We start from the raw sequence: 25,290 nt of genomic DNA, 5'->3' as shown, positions 1-25,290 counted from the left end.
GCGTCAAGTGATGCTTGCACATCTAACAGGAGCTTTTGGAGAGTACAAGTTTCACTTTTAACAGATGGTGGTTTTTCCAAAGCTTTCTGTTCGACCTGCTTTTCTGTTATAGGTTCCTTTCGTTCCCCCATTTCCAGTTTAACTTTGCGGGCTTTTATTCTTTCAATCTCCCTTTCAGTGCACGGACCCACAATCGGCTCCACATGAAAGTCCAGGTCATGTTTTATAAGGAAGTCCTTTAAAAAGTACACCGCACTGGAACTCCGAGATTCTTTACCTAAAATCTTATCATCAACCTCACCTTTCTGTCGAATTGATCTCATGTTAAGTTCTACTAGTGTGCCGTAATTATTTTCAGGGGGGTCATGTCCGCGAAACTGCTGCCTAACGTACTCCTCCATAAAGTCCACTTTCTTCGTCTTCTTTACCCTCTTGTACTTGTTCAAGCCAAATACTTGTCCCATACTGTTGGAAGAAAAAAAACAGAAGCTTCTGAAAATACTTTGGCAATCTCTCACCAGTTGGTTTAAAAACGCTTTATAAACAAGAATAATATAATAATGATTATTATTATTCTGTTAGCTTGGGTGTCTTGCTGGTATTTCCTGAAAACTTCAAGGGTCAAACTTGAAATCTGCACAAATCCTCATTCCTGTGATGTCTGGAATATCTGAAGAGAAAAAAACCATGCACTAAGAATCTCAACTATGACATCACAATCGCTGCAGACAAAAGGCGGAGAATTACGTCATCAGCCGTCACAGATCAGTTTTGTTTGATTTAAAAAAAAAAAAGCTACGACCCAGCTAGCAAGCCAATATTCAGATCGGTCAACATTGTCTGAAATTCAAATATTCGAAACCGATCTTTTCAAAACGTTGTCTAATTGTTCTCTCTGAAAATTCACTCACTGTGGAAGAAATGTTTTTGCTGTAATTGTATTTCGTGTGGCATCCAGCAGATTTGGAGAAGGCCATAACTGATGGTTAAATTGTGATTTATTAAAGCCATCCATATCATTCATCAAACGGAAGAGCTAGACAGGAACAAGTAGTTTCACCATCTGTTGTTGTGCGTAGCTCATTACATGAGTACAATTCTTTACATTAACAACAATCACAGACTTTTCTATCAGCATTTCAACTTACTCACATTGTTCCCTTACCGACTTAAGCTCAAACTGGGTTGCTTTTTAGCATTTCTTTTTTGTTTTGCTAACTTTTAACCTATTCAGTTGGAACGCCGTTCCGTTACCATAGCTACCGTAACACATGAAATACCAAAATAAAAGCATATATCCTTAACGGTAGTTACAACAAAGGCAACTTTACATTCAGTATCTTTTACACCTTTATGATGATTATGATGTTGAACAAAATCTCTGTTTTTGTTCTTTATGGAGAAAGTTTGCGTTGCTGAACGTCTGGGACGTTTTTATAAAATGCTGGTATAAAAATTCAATACCGCATTGAGCCACTAGAGGGCGCCTGGCCCAGCCGAACCTCATCCTCTCCATTCAAACAGTGGCTGTATGCCCGGTTTTCTAAATGTCTTTCCTTCATAACTCATCCATCCTAAACGTTAAAGAAGAATTTTATTCATATAAAAGTCATGGAAATACTTCTATTTAGAAGGTTTATTTTGTATTACTGAAAATAAGACAAAACATCAGGTTGTTAACCAGTTATTAACAGTAATAATACAAACCAAATGCCAGGTTGCCAAGTCATGAATCTTGTCGAATGTCACGTAATTTATTTTGTCAATAGTAATGTTAAAATTGTACAACTGTGCTAATATTTCAATGAAACTGGTGCGTTAAAATTATTTAACAGAAAAATTGTGTGAGCTGCCTGTTTGCTACACTTGGAGTGGAGATGAAGATGGTCCATTCAGGAAAGCAGAGCTGCATCAAACTTTAACGTGGAACTGCAGAAAAAAGAAAAAATCAAATATTTAATTGTTAATGCATGTCACCATGAGAAAAGCCTACTGAGTTTTGCTTAAAAAACTTTTATTAAAATTAAAATCAAACATTTTTGTCTCATGAAGTGAATTATTATTATTTTTCTGCAAAACAAACTTATTGGTGCATGTCATAAATCTTTTCTTGCTATTCTAAGTGTAGGTTCCTAAACAATGAAGCCATAAGCTTGACGCTCTCCGTCCTTCCCCTTCGGTCCACTGGATGACGAAAACGACAAAAAACCAGACTGGGTCCTCTTGATAAAGGTTAACGGTTTACTTGAAAAATAAAAACGGTACAAATTTTACTTTTCCACAAAAATAATAGAGCAAACAAAAGGGAGAGGTCAAAAAACTTTGTGGCTCCACTCCAACTGCCCAACTAATTCTGCCTGGCCACACCCTGAAATCCTTAACTCCAACATGCAAATTTACAGGAAGGCCACTATAACAAATTAGTAATAGAGATATAACTTGCAATCATTTTTATCCAAATAAACAAATTACCATAAGAAATATAAACATAATTTATCTTAAAGGTCTGAATGAACTAAACTTGAATTTAGGCTTCTACACTAAGTTTTAGTTTGTGACTGAAAGTTTTGCTTGTGATTCTCACATGATGTCATGGGCAGGGCCCAAAATCACAACAAAAGATTTCTGATGTGTGCAAATAAAAGTTTATGTTTGGCAAATAACTTTAAGTTCATGAGACAAAAATGAGGTATTTAATTTAAAGAGTTTTTTTTCTTTCTTTTTTTAATTTAAAAAGAGTTACTTAAACAAAACATTTTGTTTTTAAAAAAGAAATTATTACAATTCCAAAGGTTTTGATTATAATTTTATTTTACTTAACTGAGGTTAGTTTTGTTTTTTTTCATTTGATAATTGGGGAAAAATAACTTCATATTCTGTGAACCAGACCCTTAATTTGCTTAAAGTCTGGATTGAGTTTCTTCCCCTTCATTACTGACACACTTTTATTACATACATTATATCTATCATGGTAACTCAGGGTGAGTTATTTTTAATTCTAAATTAATATCCTTGTTGGACTTTTATTTAAGTGCTATTCTCTTTCAAGATACATTTACCTAACGCCAGAATAAATGCAATGTACATTATGCAGCAAAGGAAATTAGAAGATCGGATATTTATCCATTATGGAGATGATCGGTTTTGGATGGGCGATGTGCCCCTATTGCATAAGCAATTCTGAAGAATGACTGATATCATTAACGATACAGGGAAGAAGCTTTTTATTTATCTTGCTTTGCTAGCAAAGTCGTTAGCTAGCAGCTAGCTAATAGCACAACAACAGCAGCCTAATGTCTGTATGACAAAAATACTGAATCGATAGAAAAGAACAGTTTTTCCTCACCTGGCTGTTTCCTCCCCTCAGTAGTTCTTCAGAGAAAGGCAGACGCAGAGGCCTGTCAGAGTCTGTTGTATTTCATTACCTCTCTGTTTAAACCGATACTCCGAGCTGAATAATTTATAATAATTTTAAAAAAAAATTGACCAAAAGGGCACTTGGGGGCAAGGAGCAAAAGGGGCAGGTGCTCAAGCCCTCCTAGTCCCCCCCTCTGCACGTGCCTGTCATGTAGATTTTAAGTTTCAATTTCTCTTGTAGGGGGAACTGATACGTCTCAGTTCCCAATTATCCAAATTGGTTGTTCCACTGAACCAAAACTAGTAACTTCTCCAAAATCGATTCCATTCCGCAATGAGTTTTAGAGTCCTCAGCTGGGATGCAAGTCTCAGCAAGAATCACATCCAGCTTGCGTCTGTCCACACGAACAGTCCGAATGTTCACTAGTTTGGCCAAGTCTGTCACGAATTTGTCAAGAAACCAGGAATCCACAAGATCCAAACAGCAGAAATCTTGGTGTCATGAATAAATCCAGGCTGAATCCCGCCGGTTGTGTCCCTGCAGGACCAGAGGACTCTCCTGTGCCCAGTCTTCTTGTCGAAAATTTGATCAATTGCATTGAGAGATCGGTTGACCAGATCCATCATTTATAGATTTGGAGGATGTGCAAAGAAGGGCTCCAAAAATATAGGAAAAAACAGCATCCTGATTAATAGAATCATGTTGCATGTTTTAAGAACCGCTGGAAAAAGGTCCAAAGAAAAGAGATCCGACATCTTTAGTTCAGACTGGAGCTGCTTCCAGGCTGTAGGAGCCGTTACACTGGGAGCTGGTTCCCTTTTCTGTTCAAACAGGCGGAACGTGCAAAACAAATAAATTAATGTATCTTAAAGAAAGGGAAGTAGCAGATCGCTATAGGAAAGAGTTTAAGTAGGTTGGAGCCCAGCAGTGCAGAGTTTCATAAATCATCATCATCAACTGATTGTTTCCATTCAGCTTCTGAGTTCAACTCACAATGACATGTGAGACGTCTGCTGCAAACTTAAAGCACAACGAAACACAGCATTCAAGGACTGAAGGCATTTGGTCGAAGCTTTCATACACAAAACGTCTCCATAATCCAGGAGCTCCTGATTTATTTATTTCTGTATTTGAGAGACAAACAGGATCCATTACAATAATGAAACCCAATCTTCATTTTCAGTGTTTGTAAAAAAATCTATGTTCTTTTTATCTAAAATAAACCCAAGATATTTATAATTACTGACTAACTCCATTTGTGCACAGAGAGCAGTGGGAAGCAACAGAGTTGAAAGAAAACCATCGCCGTCGTCTTATTATGTTCAAAACCAGCTTCAGACATGTAATGAGTTTGAGATATTCTTTGTTGTTTTTAATGGTATACAAAATAAAATCATTCTACTAAACATTTGTGAAGATGTCAAAAGTTACACCAGATGATCACAAACTCTTCATTGACACAAAACAAAACCAAAGATGTACATAAAACCAAAAAACCCAAAAACCAAGCAGAACTTTCGTTATGATGCAACAACCACATATTTGGTGGGATTTCACACAGTTTCCACTTTACTTAAAGTCACAAGAGACAGAAGAACCTGCAGAAAGCGAGAAGGTAAGAAATTATTTGCCTTTTTATTTATTTTTATTGCTAAGAAAAACTGATTTAGCTAAAATAGAAGAATTGTTGGATTCTAATCTTATTAGAAATCCATCATAATTTGCATACAATTATTTTTTGGAGAAACAAATAAGCTTTTTTTTATCACTTATACATTTTTAATGTGCTCTTAGGATGCATTATACAGAAAGAGACAAAATAAATTATTTTCTGTTCAGTTTATTTCTATTGCGCCAAGTCACAATACTCTATCTCTAAGGAATTTAGAGAGCAAAAACAAAAAAAATATATTTTTTTTTATGTTAAAGTAAAAAGTTATTTGCAGGAGAGAATATTTAGTAGTTTAGTTTAGTTATCTCAGCCGAAGCCAAAGGAATCGCAGCTAAACAGATTGTAGCTTCAATAAAGAGTTAAATAAAGAAACAAAGTTAAAAGTTGAAATAACTGTACAGAGTGGATATTAAAGCGTTCAGTTTGTCCTGCAGCAGAAATAACCAGAAAAACCTTTAATAAGCTGATTATTAAAGACTTTATGTGTTAATTTAGCAGAGAGTCAATGAAGAGAAGCTGAAACAGGAGAAATATTAGTTTGGCTATTCTTTCTGGGATTCACATAATTAAAAACACATTCACTACAAAAACAATTACAAACTTAATAATAGAAACACATTTATAGTTATATATAAATATGTATTTATTCAGAAATCGTCAGACTTTCAGTATTCAGTTATGCTGCATGAACGGATCAGAACATTAAAAGCAAAAAAATCTGTATAATTAAGCTTTATTAGAAACAGCATATTAATTCATCAATGCACATTTATAAAACTATATATTAAAAATAATTAAGCAGTTCTTGTTTAAAAGCTCTGAGATTTGTTAAATTTAATACTGTCAACATGGGGAGAGGGTTTGATGAAAGTATCTTTGACATTGTATCAAAAATAGTTCTGCCAATGACATGTGAGTTAAATGACAGGAAGGTGCTTTACGTTTGTCACAATTGTCAGAAAAGGAAGAAAAGAGCTGTGACAAACGGGTTTTGGGGATATTCACCCTGAAGAAAACTCTAAACTGTATGAGTGAAAGGAGAGCACAGATCGAACTTGTATGAATTTTCTTAAGACCTTTGGGTGAGGAGTCAAAAGACAGAATTTCATTGTAAACCTTTCGAGATATACGAGTTTTGAAGAGGATCAGCTCAGAAACATCTCCCACTACAGGTTCGGTGGTTTGGAAGGAAAACTGGGAAACAAACCTTTGGCACAGAGTCTAATTTAAAGGTATAGATGAGAAGAAGGGAGATTAAACTCTAATGAAAGGTCTGCAGCTGCTAAAGATACCTTCTTTATAAAACCATTAAAACATGTCAGCCCTTATTACCCCATGATGAAAAGGTTGGATCTCTGAGCGCCGGCTGAAACAGATCATTCTTCAATAATGTCATAAAGTGTTGTGGTGGACCCAAAAGCAGCAGGTAAAGGCGTGGTGTGGTTTAGAAAATTTAATTAACAAAATCAGTGTCCAGCTTACAAAAATGAACATCCAAGGGAAACACAAACCAAAGAAAACCCAAAACTGAGACATGAAGAGATACTAAGGAGCATGAGGGGAATGACGAGCATAGGGACTAGCAGGATAACAGGACGGACTGGGGAGTTGTAACTGGGACAGAGGAGCTTAAATACTGGGAGGTAGAAAAAGGGAAAATGGACTTAATGAGATGAGAAAACGGATTCAGGTGTGAATAGTTGACAGAGGAGCTGGCTGAGGGGCGAGGAGAAAAAACGGGGAGGAAACATTAGAGAGCTGAAAATACATCTAAATCTAAACACTAATACTAAAGACCTGGTAAACTGGAAGACAAAAAGACACAAGGGAAAACATAAATAAACCTAAACAGAAAGGCTGGTATAACAACAATAACTAGGGATGTAGAGCTATGGTGACGAGATGGACTAAACAAAGACATAACTCAACTAGAATCGCTAAAGGAGGATGGACATAGATTCAGGCAAAAGACTCACAAAACCTAAAGTGACAAAATAATAAAACTAGAAACACTACTGGGGAAAGCTAGAGGTGCTTAAGAAATAACTAAACTGGAACTACAAAGAAAGGTAAACCTAAACTTAGACAAGTAAGAATAATTGAACCTGAGGTCATGAAAATAACTAAGAAATAAACATTACTAGAAACACTACAGGCAAACCGAAATGAGGAACTAGAAGGCTTAAATAAAAAACTATCACTAAAGAAAGTTCGACATAGACTCAGACATACAAGAATAACAGAAACTAAAGTTTCTGTTATTTGGTTTAGATCAATGGATCAATGAGATTAATTGATCTAAACCAAATTTAAATCTTGTGGATGTGTGCTGCCCAGTAACACAGTAGGAAGTTTGGAAATGACTGAATCCGCCACTGAATTTGCATCTATGAAGTTTGGATTGTAGATTCTGGGTTTGTAGTTGTTTTTTTGTGTCGGCTGCTGAATGTTGAACATGATGTGGTTTTCAGTGTGCAGGAGCTCTGGCGCCCTCTAGTGTCTATAGGTGCACATCGCTGCCAGAGGCCCAATCCTGCATAGAGGATGGAATATATAACAGAAAATGATTTAATCCAGTTTTTTTATCTTTTGTTTTTTACAGAATGGCACGAAAAGCAATTCATCATCTGCTGCGCCCTGCCTGAATGGTCTGTGACCAATCAGGATGATACGGTAATCATATGACCAAAAGGCATTTTATGGATGACATTAGCATGATAGTTACGATCAGTTAACTTTTATGTTTTTTTTATCAACTACTATTTTATGTGTTATTGCATAATTTAAGCAGAATGTCTTTATAACAGCCGTTATAAAAATGCTGTAGAAATGAAACATAATATTGACTTTGCAGTTTTACGCCTCATCAGAAACTTACAGATTCCTGACATCATCTGTTCTTTTCTAAACTGTTTAAAGACTCAGTGATATTAATTTATATAAACTTCTGGTTTGGATGGGAGTTTAAAAATATTCTATAATTAAATAAATAAATAAATAAATAACACTTATTTTGACATTTAGTAAAAATAAATTAATTATATTTTTCTATCTGATTTAATGTCAGAGCATGCAATAAAGTGAATGTAAATATCTGTTTCTCTGTGTTTGGATGGATAGGAAGTTCATGCAGGTCTGTGGAAGATATGTGCAAAGCAGGGAACTGGACCCCAGGTGTGTGGAGTATATGATGACTCCATGATAACCTCTCAAATTCAGGCCTGCAGGGCCTTGACCATCATCAGCTTCATCCTCTGTGGTCTCGGCCTCCTCCTCCTGATCTTTGGTTCTGACTTCATCCCATGTGTTCAGAACCAAGACGCCAAACCCAAAATGATAAAGGCAGCCGCAGTGGGCCTGATACTGGCCGGCATGCTGGTGATCATCCCGGTCAGATGGTTTTCAAATAATATTGGAAACGAGGGAGCGAGCATCTATGTCGGCTATATAGCTGGTGTGCTGATGATCCTGTCTGGAGTTCTGCTCTGCTACTTAAGCAGATCCAGATCCAGCAATTATCACCAGCTTCAGAGCTAGGCTTGATGGAAGGGACTGGTGTCCGATAGACGGGTAGACAAGGGAGATGATTTGGTAAAAACTGGGAAGACGACATCAAATTATCATTTCTGTACTCTTAACATGTGGTGTTGGAAGCCATGTTTTCTGTAACACATCTTTTATTTTTCTTTTGACAAAATTCCCAGTATTTTTCTTAAAATCTCTTTTAAAATCAAACTTCATAAAGATCCTGAGTATAAAAATAATTTTAAAAACATAAATGTCTGAATGCAGGAAAATTTGATTTCAGTGATATTTTGGTGCATTTTTAAAATTTGCTCATTAAATCCATTTTATGTTTTTTCATATTTTCTTAATTCCAGTTTATAAACCAGTCAACATAATTACCGTATTTTCCGCACTATAAGGCGCACCTAAAAACCTTCAATGTCCTCAAAAGTTGACAGTGCGCCTTATAATCTGGTGCGCCTTATATATGGACCAATATTGAGCCACAACAGGTCATGCAACTACGGCAAGCAGCCGCCGACTTCATTTTCCCCGGTAGAAGAAGAAGCGCGCGGTGCATGCTGGGATAGTTGTCAGAACGCTGGTTTGTGATCTATTAATGAAGTTTGACTGACCTATCTACCTACCGACCGTCTAGAATCAGGTCGTCTGCAGGTCATTTAGCACCGCGTTCTCCACAAACATGCTGTGCGCGAACGGAGAAGGGTGATCATCGTCCGGCCACGCCCCGGCCCAGTCGCGGAAGGCTCTCCTTGCCGACTGGAGATGGACTCTTTTGTTGACATTCCGTTTAGTGCAGCTCCATCTAGTGGATGCATAACGTAACTCCAGCCTCTACTGTAGCGTCTATTCTACGTGCCTTATAATGCGGTGCGCCTTATATATGAAAAAAGTTTTAAAATCAGCCATTCATTGAAGGTGCGCCTTATAATCCGGTGCGCCTTATAGTGCGGAAAATACGGTACTAACCAGATTTGCTTCAATTTCATGATGTTTCTCAGTTTTCTGCTTTACTTTCTATTGATAAAACATTTACTGTAACTATTTCTGTTTTTGTACAATAATAATAGATCATTATCTTTGATCAGATGTGATTGGAAAATAAATTAGATCAAAAAATGAAAAAGCTTTTTTTTCTACAAACAAAACAATGTAAGCAACTTTCAGAAAACTTTACTTCGGCTGTTTGATTCTTCATCTTTGACTCACATGCAAAATATTGATTTACCTTCAAATAAAGTGCTACAGTCTGACTTCTTTATCTTTGAGTTTTTCTTCTGTATTTTTCAGTTGCAAACAAAAGAAAAGGTTTTGCTGATTTTTCATAACTACTTTGAGTTTTTCTTCCCTTTGTTAAACTTTAAGATCTCAGTTTAAATAAAAAATATTCTAAAATCTTCACAAACTGTTTATTCATATTCATTTTGGTTTCACCAGATTTTAGACAAAATCAAAACTTTGCACTTAAAGTTCACCAAACTTGATTGCATGAAGCTTTTCTGGATGATCTGAGGATTAATTGGATGGATGCTGGGTCGTGGTTTTAGTGACGCAGCTGAAGGAGAAAATGCAAATGATTTATGTTTATTAATAATTCTTGGAAGAAGTATCCAAAGTTGTTCTGCTTTATGAATGTGATATTTACCAATGAGCATCAATAGTTGTATAAAATGTGTTATATATTCATTATTAAAAAACTATCAAGTCTCTCATCAAAGGTAATTATTTATCCTAATTTTACCTGCAGGAAAAAATAAAAATATTGAATTGGTTCTGCTTTTTATAGTTTTTTAGAATTATTTAGCCATATATATTATCATAAATAGTCCATTACTGTACAGGGTTTCCCCCAGAAAACTTGCTAAGCCTGGTGGTCGGGGTGTCAGCAGTCCACTGGCGTTCCACCGTGTTTTTGTATTAAAAGATTTTAAGGTGACAGGAAATTTAAAAATATCACTCAGTAATTATATGTTATGGGAAAACGTCGCCAGTGAAACACTATTTAAACCCACAACTGGCCTTAAAAACAACAAATCAAAATATACAATTAAAATGAATATCAATTATTTGCACTTCTCTTCAATCCAAATTAAGTCAGCAGCTCCACCAGGCCCCCCAGGGCTTCAGGGGCCCGATAAATGCTAATATGTTAACACAGACCACAGATACATGAATGTAAGACTTGTTTATTGAGATGATCAATGCTGTTAAATTTGATTCAATTTCAGCATACATAAATTAAACGATTTTAAATTGTTTAACATTTAAATGTAAGATTTTAAGGAGCTGGTAAGTTTACTTTGTAACAGTTCAAAGAATAATTTTTATAGTTAGATTGTTTTGTTACCATAGCAACAATCTGATGCTGTGAGTTTAATCTTTAAGTTTGAGCTCTGTTTGTTCACAAATACAATTTAGTAAACTGCAAGTATAACTGATTTCTTTTTAAGTTGGCCAATTAAACTATTTCCTCTCTCTCATATTATATCCAACACATCTGTTAGATGTGCTGATGTTTTTAGCAACAAAAGGGGCCCCTAAATCAGACTCTGCTCCAGGCCTCATACAGCCTTGGACCGGCCCTGCATGATGAGTTAAATCTGCTGCACTGCGCAGAGATGTGCAGCAAACGGGAGATTTAATTCAATGCTTCTAATGTGGCTTTAGTAGCTCTAACATTTCATGTCTGTTGAGTTTTTAATAAGCATCACAGAAACTATTTTGGTTGGTCCAGTTTATGGGAGGAGTTTCTCAGAACTCCACGTGGCTGCACACATTAACTCTGTCTGATTAAGTGGACAAAGCATTTGATACGGTTTGATGCATTGTGTAATCGGAAAAATTATACTAAAAATAATAATACAATAATATAAAATCAGCATGATGTGTTACAGACAGGAGAGCGCGAAAGTAACTCATCAGACTGAACCTGCATGATGAGATTAGCACTGGTTCATTAACTAATACACCGGCCAACCGGGATAAACTTTACAGGGAAAACAGGGCCAAATGTTGGGCAGCGTGTTGAGATGTAAATGCCACGAAATTCTTTGTTTACGAATATAAATCATTCACCACTTTATCAGTGCACCTCCGAAAGCGAGACTACAAGTTATTCCTGCAGTTCACATAGAGCTGCGCAACCAGAGCTAACCAGTGGTGTTTAAAGTCCTACCTTGATCAAAAACTCTGGAAAGAATCATAATTCCTCACACAGGGTTGATGTAAATATCCATACAGGTCGGCCTGTAGTGAAAGGAGGCGGCGGGATCTGCGCAGAGGTAAACTTAATCCAGCTACTGCAGTGCATGAGGCAGCACGCAGAGGCTCCAGCAGTGTGATTGGTCTGGATTTAAATGCAAAACTATAAACCTATCTTCTATAGGCATATAGAAGATATGTGTTTATATATCTTCTAAATAAACTATATATTATTCCTGGTGGGGCAGGAATAAATCTGACCCGCCAGTGAAGCGCTCAGAGCAACAGAACAGCTTGCAATCCGGCTTAAAAGACAAAAAAGGTGATTTTTAAAAATGTATTTATTTTCCTAAAAGCCTGGCGGTGGCGCTAGTACAGTTGCTGCAGTTCAACCATAGCATCAGAATGATGAAGAAACGTGAATTAAGTGTCTTTGTTGGCAGTGGCGCAACTGCACATTATTCAGGTGGATGCGAAAGCATAAATCGGCGCCGAACACAATCAGGAGACGCATGTGCAAAACAATAATGAAGTTTATTGAAAAAAGGGGACAGGGTTGGGGAAAAAACACGGAGCAGGAGTCTGGAAGGGTTAATCAGTTCAGCCACTGTCAACGAGAGGAAGCGGTTAGTATCTGCGAATCCAGGGAGCAGATGGAAGTTCTCTTGGGAGCAGAGAAAGACCGAGGGGCGGCGTGGAGAGGCAACGAACCGTTGGAGGGCAGACAGGCAAGTCAGGCTGAGTGGAGGAGCGAGCTGGTGGCGGTCCGGGATAAACGATCCACAGAACTCTTCTCTCGAAAAACTCCGGAGGAATCCATGTAAGACCGATAAGAGGAAAAACACAGGAGGCGATGATCTCGGGGAAAGCTCAGAGGGCTTTACTCTGGAACGATTTGTTTCCGAGGTAAACAAACACTCAGGCAAGGAAGTGTCAGCTCGCCGCTTCTTAAATATCCCCAGCCTCAGTCAGACAATGCGCCACAGGTGTGTCCCTGGGTTCGACCACACGCTTCTCCAGGGGCTCTGCTCCTAGGCGGCATCTGGTGGAGGAAGTGGGAAGCGGCAGGCTTCCAAAAACAACAAAAAAGGACAAAACAAACTACCGATCCTGACAGTACCACCCCTCAACGGACGCCCCCTGAGAGAAACTCAGTGTTAGTTGTATGCTATTCTCTCTGCCATGCCGCCTGTTCTGGACTGTTTTGAGCTCTCATCATTAAACTCATCATTTTCTTCACAACCTGGGTTCCTGCGTTCTCATCTCTCCACCGCAAACCACCAAATCTTGACAATTTATAAACTAACAGTATTTTAAAGTCTATTCTCTGAGCTTCAGGTGTGTTATGTGCTCCATCTTCCTGGTTTTAGTGAGACCAGCAGCAGCAGCGTCTGGATCAGCTGCAGTTGTTTGATTTGTTGAACAGACCTGTGAAGACGCTGCTGCAGTAATCAATGCGACTAAAGATGAATGCAAATGAGGCTTGAGCATTGTTCTATGTGCTTTTTAAAACTCTTTATCAAAAATAAAGATATTTATATAATTACTGACAAACTGCATTTGTGCACAGAGAGCAGTGGGAAGCAACAGAGGGACCTCTGGCAGTTTGAGAGAAAACCATCATTTCGTCTTCTCCATGTTCAAAACCATCTTCAGAGAATGAAATGAGTTTGAGATACTTTATGGGCTTTTAAAGAAATCTTTCCACTAAACATTTGCTACAGACGTCAAAACTTACATCCTGTTATCCTTATCTTAGATTACCACAGACTCTTCATTGGCATGAATCACAACCACAGATGTGCAAAAAACCAAGCAGAACTTCCCTTCTGAAGAAACAGTCACACCTTCAGTGCCGTTTCACAGTTTCCACTTAAAGACTCAACAGAAGAACCTGCAGAAAGCAAGAAAGGTAAGAAATTATTTGCCTTTTTATTTATTTTTATTGCTAATAAAAACTGATTTAGCTAAAATAGAAGAATTGTTGGATTATAATCTTATTAGAAATCCACAATAATTTACACAAAATGAATCTTTTGAGAACCAAATAAGCTTTTATTATTTTTATCATTATACAGAAGGAAAGAAAATAAATTATTTTCAGTTCAGTTTATTTCTATTGCGCCAAGTCACAATACTCTATCTCTAAGGAATTTACAAAGCAAAAACAAAAAACATTTTTTATGTTAAAGTAAAAAGTTATTTGCAGGAGAGTGAGAATATTTAGTAGTTTAGTTTAGTTATCTCAGCCGAAGCCAAAGGAATCGCAGCTAAACAGATTGTAGCTTCAATAAAGAGTTAAATAAAGAAACAAAGTTAAAAGTTGAAATAACTGTACAGAGTGGATATTAAAGCGTTCAGTTTGTCCTGCAGCAGAAATAACCAGAAAAACCTTTAATAAGCTGATTATTAAAGACTTTATGTGTTAATTTAGCAGAGAGTCAATGAAGAGAAGCTGAAACAGGAGAAATATTAATTAGTTTATTTATTTGGCTTCTCTTCCTTGGGTTCACATCATTACACAAACATTTACACACTTAACGTTAGAAACATATTTATATATAAATATTTATTTGTAAATCATCAGCCTAATAGCATAATTGTCTGAGTGCAATTATTACACTTTATGAAATAATAATTCATAGCCTCCTATGTGACATGGGGGAAAAATTATTTTGCAATAAGCAAATACAGCCAACAAAATGACCTTGTGTTGAGTCACAAAGGTCAATTTAAAATTTCAAAACTGTCTGATGACTTTATTACCCCGTAGAAATAAGTCAAAAAGTCCAAATAGTTTTTTATTTATTTCTTCTTACAGAAAGTTTCCGATAAATATGGAAAGTTCATGTTTCGCTTTTGCATTTTTCACACAAGTTTGTTTGTGGAGCATTTCTACCCTAAAGGAAAACATATAAAACTTCATTTATCTCACAAACGAGATACTAACATTCATGGAAAAACCTTAAGAAAACCTTATATTACAGCAGAAAGACCCAGTATTCAGTTACACTGCATGAACTGATCAGTACATCATCGTAAGAACGCAATAAAAAACAAATCTGTATAATTAAGCTTTATTAGAAACATAATTTAATTCATAAATGTACTGTTGTGGCCATTTATGCTAAATTTGGTGAATTGTAATTTCTACCAATTTAGTTTTCTTCTTTGGGCAGTTAGAATATATTTGAGCTTAGAACCGAAATCTGTAATTAAATTTTATATTTGGAATTGTTTAGATCACTTTGGTAAATAAATAGAGTAATTCAGAGCATGCTGGGTGATTGATGGAGGTTTATCGTTCGGCAAATGTCTGGTGTGATGACGGCAGGGTTTGTAAAATAATTTATTTGATCACCTTTTGAACTCGAAACATCAGATTAAGTTTCGTTTTCAATTAAATTGTAAGATATTTGTAGTAATTATTTTGTTGATATTTTTACAAGAATTAAAGCACATATATTTTTTCAATCAAGTCGGAAACGGTGCAAAAATCAAACCACCTGTTACCAGGTCAAACGACTTTGTTCAAAATGTTTAGTTTAGGAACCTAGAATGCCATGACATTTAAATTTGTAAAACTATATCTTAAAATAATTAAGCAGTTCTTGCTTAAAAGCTCTGAGATTTGCTAAATTTAAAACAGATGAAGGAAGTGAGATTTATGTTTTCATTCTTCTAGAAATAAGTTTTTTTGAAGTAATGAATGCATGGACTGTTTTCTACGTCTCTCCTGGACAGGATATCTTTAATTTTAGCAATAACCCAGAAAGAAGGAAATCAAAGAAACCAGTTTAATATTAGATTTAAATAAGTCCTGGTCAAAAATAACTCAGAGGTTCTTTACTTTGTTACCAGATGCAGGAATGCAAACAGACATTTTGAGCCTCATGGCACAAAGAAATCAAGCAGCTGTCATCACATCTCTGATCTAAAGTCTCGTTTCTCTGCCATGTTACTGTAACCTGTTGATGTGCGGTTTGGTTTTACCCCAAGTAGAGACGTTTTCCACTATACACTCCGTTTCTCAATGTGGTGGGACATGAGCGCTGCAGCTGTGGTCAACTCTCCTCTGCTGTTTGCAGCAACATTCAGCAATAGAGATCGAGTGGTATTTTTATTGAGGTCATGAATGTTAAGGTTCACTTTAGTTTTTGTGCAGATGGAGAAGGACAGTGAAAGACTCATCATGTGGCTCGATGTGAAAGTTTGATACAGAAAATTTTAAGTTGTTTGTGCAGCAAAATTTAAGCAATTTAAACCTCAGTTTAGTTGTTTTTTAATTAATATTTTTACTAGGAGGAAAGGGGACATGGCAACAGGATCTCTAACTGCTAATGTCACAGTGAGCCACATAGTGCAGCTTCTCTGTGACGCCGACAAAAAGGAAAAGAGACGAGAACAAAAGAGAAACCGAGTGTACAGATGGAAAAAGGCTTACATTTCACCTCCTATGAGGATATACACATTTTTTCATAAGTGAACAGGACAAAATATGTAAAAACCAAGTAAAAAGATAAAGTAATAAAAATAAGGTGGAAAAACAAGGAAAAAATGTGTGAGGGGAGGCAGAGTGGGTGGCATCACTCAGTCTGGGATCAGAGACTGAAGAGAGTGAAAGAATGTCGTGAAAGGCGCCATAGATTATAGAGTTTAGTGGAGTTGCCTTTCACTGAATATCTAATCCTAATCCTGAATATCTAATCTCCAATTGTAGAGGATTAGATTTTAGAACGGATATGGTGTCATTGAGCCACTGACCGCTAGAGGGCGCTTTAGTTAATATCCGATGAAAAGGAGATGCCATTATGCCAATAAGGAAGTAAATGCTAAAATATCCAATTAATTAGAGGTGAACTGTTTGTAGTCAACTGGGAGCCCAAATATGGGTTTGATAAATGATCTTATTCCACCAGTTCTTTAGACCCAGTTCAAGTTCCCAAGCTGCCTTAACTTTGGTTGAGGAGTCAAAAGACAGAATTTAGAGATATATGAGTTTTGAAGAGGATCAGCTCAGAAACATCTCCCACTACAGGTTCGGTGGTTTGGAGGGAAAACTGGGAAACAAACCTTTGGCACAGAGTCTAATTTAAAGGTATAGATGAGAAGAAGGGAGATTAAACTCTAATGAAAGGTCTGCAGCTGCTAAAGATACCTTCTTTATAAAAACCATTAAAACATGTCAGCCCTTATTACCCCATGATGAAAAGGTTGGATCTGTGAGCGCCGGCTGAAACAGATAATTCTTCAGTAAAGGAGATTTTATAAAGATTTCAATTTGAAGTGTCCTAAATTTTTAATGCAGATAAACTACTAGATAATTTGTGAAGTCAGAGGGGTTGATGTATTGGGGGAAGTGAGAAGAGCATTTAGAGAGGATGAGGAACACGACTGGGCCTCTAACTTGCACCATGGGAGAACCATAGACAGGGCCGTGCAGAGACCTTTTGAGGGGCAGGGGTTTAAAGTTAAAAAGGGCACATTGAACAAGAAACACCGTACAACAACATAGGAACAACCCATATTAATCAATAATTTAATTGGATCCTACTATATCATTGCCATCATATGGAGACAATGCAAAGCAAATGTAATATATTTTCCCCAGCAGGTTTAAAGTTTCTGTTTCTGCTGCTGACAGTCCTGGAGGCTGAGCTGATCTGAGACTGAAGCTGTTAAACAGACCAGAGGACAGAAGGTCAAAGGTTATGAAGTTATCAAATAAGCAAATCTGCTGCCATTTTACTAATTAAGCCCTAGTAATATCTATTTAGCCTCTAGAACAACTTGGCTGCAGACTCATTTATAGATCAAACAAACTCAAAGGAGTAACTCTATAATCTTTTGATGTTAGTGTTGCCCTGCAACCTTGGATGGCTGAGGGTGAAGTATAAGATCATCTTCCCTCAACGTTCAATTATTGCTACAGTATTTTCTCTGTTTGTTTTGTGAACTCTAAATGGGCCGGATCTTCCTGTAACACTTGAGGTTCTGCAGTAACTTCTATTCACAGCCGCGAACCTCCAGCCCAGATCCCGTCAGCAGCGGCTTTAACCCGCCTGGTAGGAACGTTAAGGAGAAGCAGAGCGAACAGAGAGCAGGTGGTACCGGGTGGTGGTACCAGGTGGTACCGGGTGGTGGTACCGGGTGGTACCAGGTGGTGGTACCAGGTGGTGGTACCGGGTGGTGGTACCGGGTGGTGGTACCGGGTGGTGGTACCGGGCTTTGAGCTGCGTCGCGACACGGTGACAGTCTCAGTACCGTTTCTAATATAAAGATATTCTTTCTATCTGTCGGTGGGACCGACTCGGACGGCCTGTAGAACCGGGCTTTTAGCAGCCTGATGAAGTTAAAGTCAGGAGTTTCTCTGCAGCCGAAGCATTTCTGTGTTTAGGGGCGAGGCGGGTTTTTTCCTGCTATTGCGAGGATAATTATGAAAACATAAATACTGTTTTTCTAACGTCAACATCAGACCTACGTTTTTATTCACAAACCAGCGTATGAAAAATATTCTTGCCCATAATTTGATAGTTAGAGGTTCAGATCCCCTCCTCCTCCTCCTCACCATGGTGTCTGAACAACATGGAGGCTCTGAGAGTCATTATTAGACTGAGACTAGTTCATTTAGCTAAATTATTATATTTAGGCACGTATGATTGCTGAGGGGCACAAGCAGGCCTCCTGACATACAGATATTAAAAAAATATTTAAAAAAGGACACTAGGGGCATCAAGGATAAAAGGGGCAGGGGCTCAAGTCCCCTTAGGCCCCCCCACCCCCCTTACCCCCGCATGTGCCTGTCCATAGATCTAAAGTAAAATTTAAATCTTGTGGATGTGTGCTGCCCAGTAACACAGTAGGAAGTTTGGAAATGACTGAATCCGCCACTGAATTTGCATCTATGAAGTTTGGATTGTAGATTCTGGGTTTGTAGCTGTTTTTTTATGTCGGCTGCTGAATGTTGAACATGATGTGGTTTTCAGTGTGCAGGAGCTCTGGCGCCCTCTAGTGTCTATAGGTGCACATCGCTGCCAGAGGCCCAATCCTGCATAGAGGATGGAATATTTAACAGAAAATGATTTAATCCAGTTTTTTAATTTTTCTTTTTTACAGAATGGCATCAAAAACCGTTCAGATGATATTTGTGGCTCTCAGCGCCATCGGGGTGATGATGGTCATCATCTGCTGCGCCCTGCCTGAATGGTCTGTGACCAATCAGGATGATACGGTAATCATATGACCAAAAGGCATTTTATGGATGACATTAGCATGATAGTTACGATCAGTTAACTTTTATGTTTTTTTTATCAACTACTATTTTATGTGTTATTGCATAATTTAAGCAGAATGTCTTTATAACAGCCGTTATAAAAATGCTGTAGAAATGAAACATAATATTGACTTTGCAGTTTTACGCCTCATCAGAAACTTACAGATTCCTGACATCATCTGTTCTTTTCTAAACTGTTTAAAGACTCAGTGATATTAATTGATATAAACTTCTGGTTTGGATGGAAGTTTAAAAATATAAAAAAAAAAAAAAAACACAATTTTTACATTCAGTAAAGAGAAATTAATTAGATTTTTCTATGAGATTTAATATCATAGAAAATGTTTAGTAAAGTGAATGTAAATATCTGTTTCTCTGTGTTTGGGTGGATAGGAAGTTCATTTAGGTCTGTGGAAGATGTGTGTGAAGCAGGGAACTGGACCGCAGGAGTGCATAACGTATGATGACTCCATGGTATCCTCTGAAATGCATTCCTTCAGGGCCTTCACCATCTTCAGCTGCATGCTGGGTATTCTCAGCCTCCTCCTCCTGATCTTTGGTTCCGACTTCACCCCATGTGTTCAGAACCAAGACACCAAGCCCAAAATGACCCTGGCTGCCGGAGTGGGCCTGATACTGGCCGGCCTGCTGGTGATCATCCCGGTCAGCTGGGTGACAAATAATATTAGAAATTCAGCAGAGGGACTGGTGGGAATGAAGCTGGGAGCGAGCATCTATATCGGCTTTATAGCTGGTTTGATGTTGATGCTGACTGGAGGTCTGCTCTGCTACTTAAGCAGATCCAGCAGCTCTGGAGGAGCCGCCAGCTTCTCCAGCAACAGAGTTTAAGCTAAAACATACAGAATGTAGAGGCTTGATGGAAGGAACTGGTGACCAACAGACGGGCAGACAAGGGATAAATTTAGGTAAAAACTGGGAAGACGACGTTAAATTATCATTTCTATACTTTTAACATTTGGTGTTTGACTTTTAACATAATTTTCCTGAATGCTGGAAAATTTGATTTCAGTGAACTTTTGATTCATTTTTTTGTTTGCATATTAAAACTGTTTTATGTTTATTTTCTTCATGCTTTCTTAATTCCAGTTTAAAAACCAGTCAACATAATTACTAACCAGATTTGCTTCAATTTCATGATGTTTCTCAGTTTTCTGCTTTACTTCCTATTGATAAAACATTTACTGTAACCATTTCTGTTTTTGTACAATAATCACAACAGATCATTATCTTTGGTCAGATGTGATTGGAAAATAAATAAGATGTATCAAAAAATGCAATATGATTAGTTTTACAAAAATATAAAAAAATTAAGCAACTTACAGAAAACTTCATTCCAACTGATTCTTCATCTCATATGCAAAATAATATTGTTTTATAAAATTATGCAAACCCTTCAGATAAAGTGTTACAGTCAGACTTTAATTTATCTTATATTTCAGCTTTTGCTTCTGTATTTTTCATTTGCAAACAAATAAAGAGAAATGTTTTGCTGATTTTTCATAACTTTCTGTTTATGAGTTTTTCTTCCCCTTGTTAAATTTTCAGATCTGCACATTAATGTAACATTGTAAGAAACGTGATTTAAGTTGGGGGGTTTGTTGGTGCCAGACGGGCTGGTCTGAGTATTTCAGGAACTGCTGATCTACTGGGATTTTCCCACATAACCATCTCTAGGGTTTACAGAGAATGGTCTGAAAAAGAGAAAGTATCCAGTGAGCAGCAGTTCTGTGGGGCAAATGCCTTGTTGATGCCAGAGGTCAGAGGAGAATGGGCTGACTGGTTGGAGCTGATAGAACAGCAACAGTAACTCAAATCGTTCCAACCGAGGTCTGCAGAAGAGCATCTCTGAACACACAACACGTTGAACCTGGAGGGGCTACAGCAGCAGGAGACCAGACCGGGTAGAAGATGGAAAAACGTTGCCTGGTCTGATGAGTCTGGATTTCTGCTGTGACATTCGGATGGTCGGGTCAGAATTTGGCATCAACAGCATGAAAGCCCGGATCCATCCTGCCTGGTATCAGCCAGGCAGGATCTAAAACCAAGATATTTATAATTACTGACAAACTCAATGTGTAGAGCAGTGGAAAGCAACAGAGGGATCTCTGGTAGTTTGAGAGAAAACCATCGTTTTCGTCTTATACATGCTCAAAACCATCTGTAGAGAACATAATGAGTTTGACATACTCTTTGTTGTTTTATTTGACAAAATCTAATCTTTCTAATTATTTGCTAAAGATGTCAACGTCCTGTTATTCTTAGCTTACATGACCACAAACTCTTCATTGACAAATCAAAATCACAGATGGGCAAAAAATAAAGCAGAACTTCCGTTATGAAGCAACAATAACATCTTTGGTGCCGTTTCACACATTTTCCACTTTAAAGTCACAACAGACAGAAGAACCTGCAGAACGTGAAAAAGGTACGAAATTATTTGCCTTTTTATTTGTTTATTGGTAAGAAAAACTGATTTAGCTAAAATAGAAGAATTGTTGGATTCTAATCTTATTAGAAATCCATCATAATTTACACAAAATGAACCGTTTAATAGCAGCATTAACTAAATGTTAACTAAATGTTTATGCTGTTCTTAACGTTAAATGACAACCTGATCAGAGGAATCGCAAATAGCTTCAAGAAAGAGTTAAAAATAAAGAAACAAAGTTAAAAGGAGACGAGTGATTATTAAAGAGTCAGATACTCTGATGTATGATGGAGCTGGTTATTAAACCCTTTGTGTTAATTTAACACACAGAGAAAAAGTTTTCTTTTGCGTTTCCTCGCAATAAGCAAACACACCCTGGTCTGTTTTGTATACAGTCACAAAGGTCAATTTAAAGTTTCAAATCTTTACACATTTAAAGAACTTCAGTGAAAACGTGTTTATTCTTAACTCTGGTGCAAAAACCTGATTGGAAATCGATTTATTCACTGCATGTTTATGTGTGTGTGAGTCAGGTTGAGATGGACCTGCAGATAAAAACGGACCTTTATTAACCAGACAGCCGGTCAAATTAACGGAATGTTTTCCGTATTTGACCGGTTTCTTTGTAAACGATAGAAACATTTTAAACCTTCATTTTGGCAGGTTGTAATTAACACTTGACTGCACATGATCAGACATGATAGACTTTACGCACAGAGTTCATCACAGAGGCAACTGAAATCAATCAATAAATAAATCCTTTCTGAATATCGTCTCATGGTCTCTGAACTAAATGCGTCTTTCTGACCGGAGCTGCCGGCCTGTTGAAGAGTGATGGACCGGAGCGTCTGGTTAGGAAGCGCAATTCAAACCTTTAGTTTAAATGGAGCCTTTAATTCCAGTCTCCATTACAGAGCAGAGAAAACTAAAGATATAGTTTATAGTCTAAACTGAGGAGACGACAGTTTATCTGGAAATAATGCAGAAGTTAATTAGACCGTAACAAGCGCAGTGCGCTGCACTACAATGCGGACCCAGTGCTTCTGCTCCGCCGCTGGAAGGATTCAACTCAACTCACCCTGCAGTTTGAATACATGGAGCTGGAAGACGTGACCCTCCCGCGGCCTTAGCCACGATCAGGATGTAGCATCTGTCCGTTTCGGGGAAGCGAAACCACACATTCTGATAATTATGTATTTGGAACAATGAGAGCAAAACGAGCTGCTCTGTTTTTGGTTAGATGTTTTTCTGAAGCGTTGGACCGAACCATGGAGCAAAACTGCAACAAATATGATGGTTTTAGTTTTCATCAGAACTCCTGCTGCAGCGTTCTGGATCAGATGAAGGATTTTAACTGCTGATATTATTTACATATTAAAATAATCTGATAATCACATCATAATTTTTAAACCCAGAAATGGAAAATAAAACTTAATCTGCATCCATAAGGTGTCAGCTGGAGAATATTCTCTACTAGTGCTTGGTATTTTTATTGAATGTTCAGTTTCACTCTAGTTTTTGTGCAGAAGGACAGTGAAAAACTCATCATGTGGATCGATGAGCAAGTTGGATACAGAAAGATTTTAAGTTTGCTGAATGTTGAACATGTTGTGGTTTTCAGTGGGCAGGTGCTCTAGCGCCCTCTACTGTCTGTGCACGTCGCTGCCAGAGGCCCAATCCTGCATAGAGGATGCCAAGAAGAAAACCCAAGAATATATCACAGAAAATTATTTAATCCCAGTTTTTTAATTTTTTTTTTTTTTTTTTTTTTTTACAGAATGGCATCAAAAGCAGTTCAGATGGTATTTATGGTTCTGGACGCCATCGGGCTGATGGGGGTCATCGCCTGCTGTGCCCTGCCTGAATGGGTTGTGGGACATTATGGTGATCTGGTAACTATACAATCAAAATGCATTTTATGGTTGAAATTAGAATGATGGTTATTATTAGTTAGCTTTAAAGTTTTTTTTAATCAGCCATTAAGCAGAATGTCTTTATAACAACACATGAAACAAAAGAATATTGACTTTGCAGTTTTACGCCTCATCAGAAACTTACAGATTCCTGACATCATCTGTTCTTTTCTAAACTGTTTAAAGAGTCAGAGATATTAATTTGTATAAACTTCTGGTTTGGATGGGAGTTTAAAGAGATTCTCAAAAAGAACAAAAAAACAATTTTGACATTCAGGAAAAAGACAATTTGATTTTTCTATCTGATTTAATTTCATGGAACATGTTTAATAAAGTGTATATAAATATCTGTTTGTCTTTGGGTGGATAGGAAGTTCACGGAGGTCTGTGGATGGCGTGTGTGAAGCGGAGAACCGGACTGCAGCTGTGTGAAACGTATGAAAGCTTCGAGCAGATCTCACCGCCTCATGGCTCCCGGGCCATGACCGTCATCAGCTGCATCCTCTGTGGTCTCAGCCTCCTCCTCCTGATCTTTGGTTCCGACTTCACCCCATGTGTTCAGAACCAAGACACCAAACCCAAACTGATCCTGGCGGCCGGAGTGGGCCTGATACTGGCCGGCCTGCTGGTGATCATCCCGGTCAGCTGGCATTCAAATAATATGAGAAACATACCAGTGTTGGTGGTGGGAGTGATGCTGGGAGCGAGCATCTACATCGGCTTTGTAGCTGGTTTGATGTTGATGCTGACTGGAGGTCTGCTCTGCTACTTAAGCAGATCCAGATCCAGCAGCTCTGGAGGAGCTGCCAGCTTCTTCAGCAACAGAGTTTAAGCTAAAAAAACTTAATGTAGAGGCTTAATGGAAGGAACTGGTGTCCAACAGACAGTCAGACAAGTGAGATGATTTGGTAAAAACTGGGAAGACGACGTCAAATGATCATTTCTACTTTTAACATTTAGTGTTGGAAGACGTTCTCGGTAAAACTTTTGACTTTTCCCAGTATTTTTCTAAAAGTCTGTTAACATTTGATTCCACAAAGATCCTCAGGAAAATTATTTTAAAAGGCATAAATGTCATTTTTGACTTTCAAAATAATTTTCCTGTATACAGGAAATTTAGATTTCAGTGACGTTTTGATGCATTTCTTTGTTTGCTTATTAAAACTGTTTTGTTTTTTCATGCTTTCTTAATTCCAGTTTAAAAACCAGTCAACATAATTACCAACCAGATTTGCTTCAATTTCATGATGTTTCTCAGTTTTCTGCTTTACTTCCTATTGATAAAACATTTACTGTAACTATTTCTGTTTTTGTACAATAATCACAACTTATCATCTTTGGTCAGATGTGTTTGGAAAAATAAATAAGATGTATCAAAAAATAAAATTTTATGTAATAGCTTTCTTTTTTGTTTTACAAAATTTTATTAAAAATTAAAGCAACTTACAGAAAACTTTACTTCAGCCTTTTGATTCTTCATATCATATGCAAAAAAATATTATTTTATAAAATGATAAAAACCCTTCAAACAAAATGTTACCGTCTGACTTTATTTTATCTCATATTTCAGCTTTTGCCTTTGTATTTTTCATTTGCAAACAAGAAATTAAAATAAAAGTTTTTGCTGATTTTGCATAACTACATCGGTTTATGAGTTTTTCTTCCCTTTGTTAAACTTTAATATCGGCACATCTCAGTTTAAATAAAAAATATCCTAAAATCTTCACAAACTGTTTATTCATTTCCAGCCTTTTGGTCGTTTGGCTCCGATGCCAACAGTTTAATCTGCTGACATCAAACCACAGCAGATTTATGAAAGTTACAGAGTTTTGAACTTCCTCATTCAGTTTATAAGTGAAGCCAACGTTGCACCATTTCACATTCGAAGATCCACCT

General features: G+C 37.3%; 2 protein-coding genes and 2 long non-coding RNA genes across 4 annotated transcripts; 3 read left to right on the top strand and 1 right to left on the bottom strand.

Annotated features, from left to right (window-relative positions):
- Positions 1–983: 983 nt before the first annotated feature.
- Positions 984–4,158, bottom strand: LOC148158115 (uncharacterized). The gene is made up of 2 exons (XR_015763920.1): positions 3,347–4,158; positions 984–1,929 (listed from the first exon to the last, which is right to left on the bottom strand). It is a non-coding gene; the product is annotated as an uncharacterized LOC148158115 (long non-coding RNA).
- A 3,492-nt stretch (positions 4,159–7,650) lies between these two features.
- On the top strand, positions 7,651–9,811 carry LOC148158114 (uncharacterized). Its single transcript, XR_015763923.1, has 2 exons — positions 7,651–7,703; positions 8,151–9,811. It is a non-coding gene; the product is annotated as an uncharacterized LOC148158114 (long non-coding RNA).
- Positions 9,812–13,561: 3,750 nt separating this feature from the next.
- On the top strand, positions 13,562–20,556 carry LOC148158113 (claudin-4-like). Its single transcript, XM_088007757.1, has 3 exons — positions 13,562–13,671; positions 18,876–18,990; positions 19,426–20,556. The coding sequence occupies exons 2-3, from the start codon at positions 18,877–18,879 to the stop codon at positions 19,879–19,881; spliced, it is 570 nt and encodes a 189-aa protein (XP_087863883.1). The 5' UTR covers positions 13,562–13,671; position 18,876; the 3' UTR covers positions 19,882–20,556.
- Positions 20,557–23,769: 3,213 nt separating this feature from the next.
- LOC106913629 (claudin-4-like) lies at positions 23,770–24,936 on the top strand. Its single transcript, XM_088007938.1, has one exon. It carries the CDS (start codon positions 23,786–23,788, stop codon positions 24,224–24,226), a length of 441 nt encoding a protein of 146 aa, XP_087864064.1. The 5' UTR covers positions 23,770–23,785; the 3' UTR covers positions 24,227–24,936.
- The last annotated feature ends 354 nt before the right edge of the window (positions 24,937–25,290 follow it).

This window comes from Poecilia mexicana, unplaced genomic scaffold (assembly GCF_051168715.1).
Source record: "Poecilia mexicana isolate PSO_F unplaced genomic scaffold, ASM5116871v1 scaffold_8, whole genome shotgun sequence".
NCBI lineage: Eukaryota > Metazoa > Chordata > Actinopteri > Cyprinodontiformes > Poeciliidae > Poecilia > Poecilia mexicana.
The sequence above is the reverse complement of the archived record's forward strand: the minus strand, read 5'-3'. Positions and strand labels throughout refer to the sequence as shown.

What these genes read in the sequence shown, in the direction of transcription:
- LOC148158113 (XM_088007757.1), top strand. Translation starts at nt 18,877, where the DNA reads ATGGCATCAAAAACCGTTCAGATGATATTTGTGGCTCTCAGCGCCATC. An exon ending in TGACCAATCAGGATGATACG is followed by an intron (nt 18,991 to 19,425) that starts GTAATCATATGA and finishes TTGGGTGGATAG; the next exon opens with GAAGTTCATTTAGGTCTGTG.
- LOC106913629 (XM_088007938.1), top strand. Translation starts at nt 23,786, where the DNA reads ATGGCGTGTGTGAAGCGGAGAACCGGACTGCAGCTGTGTGAAACGTAT.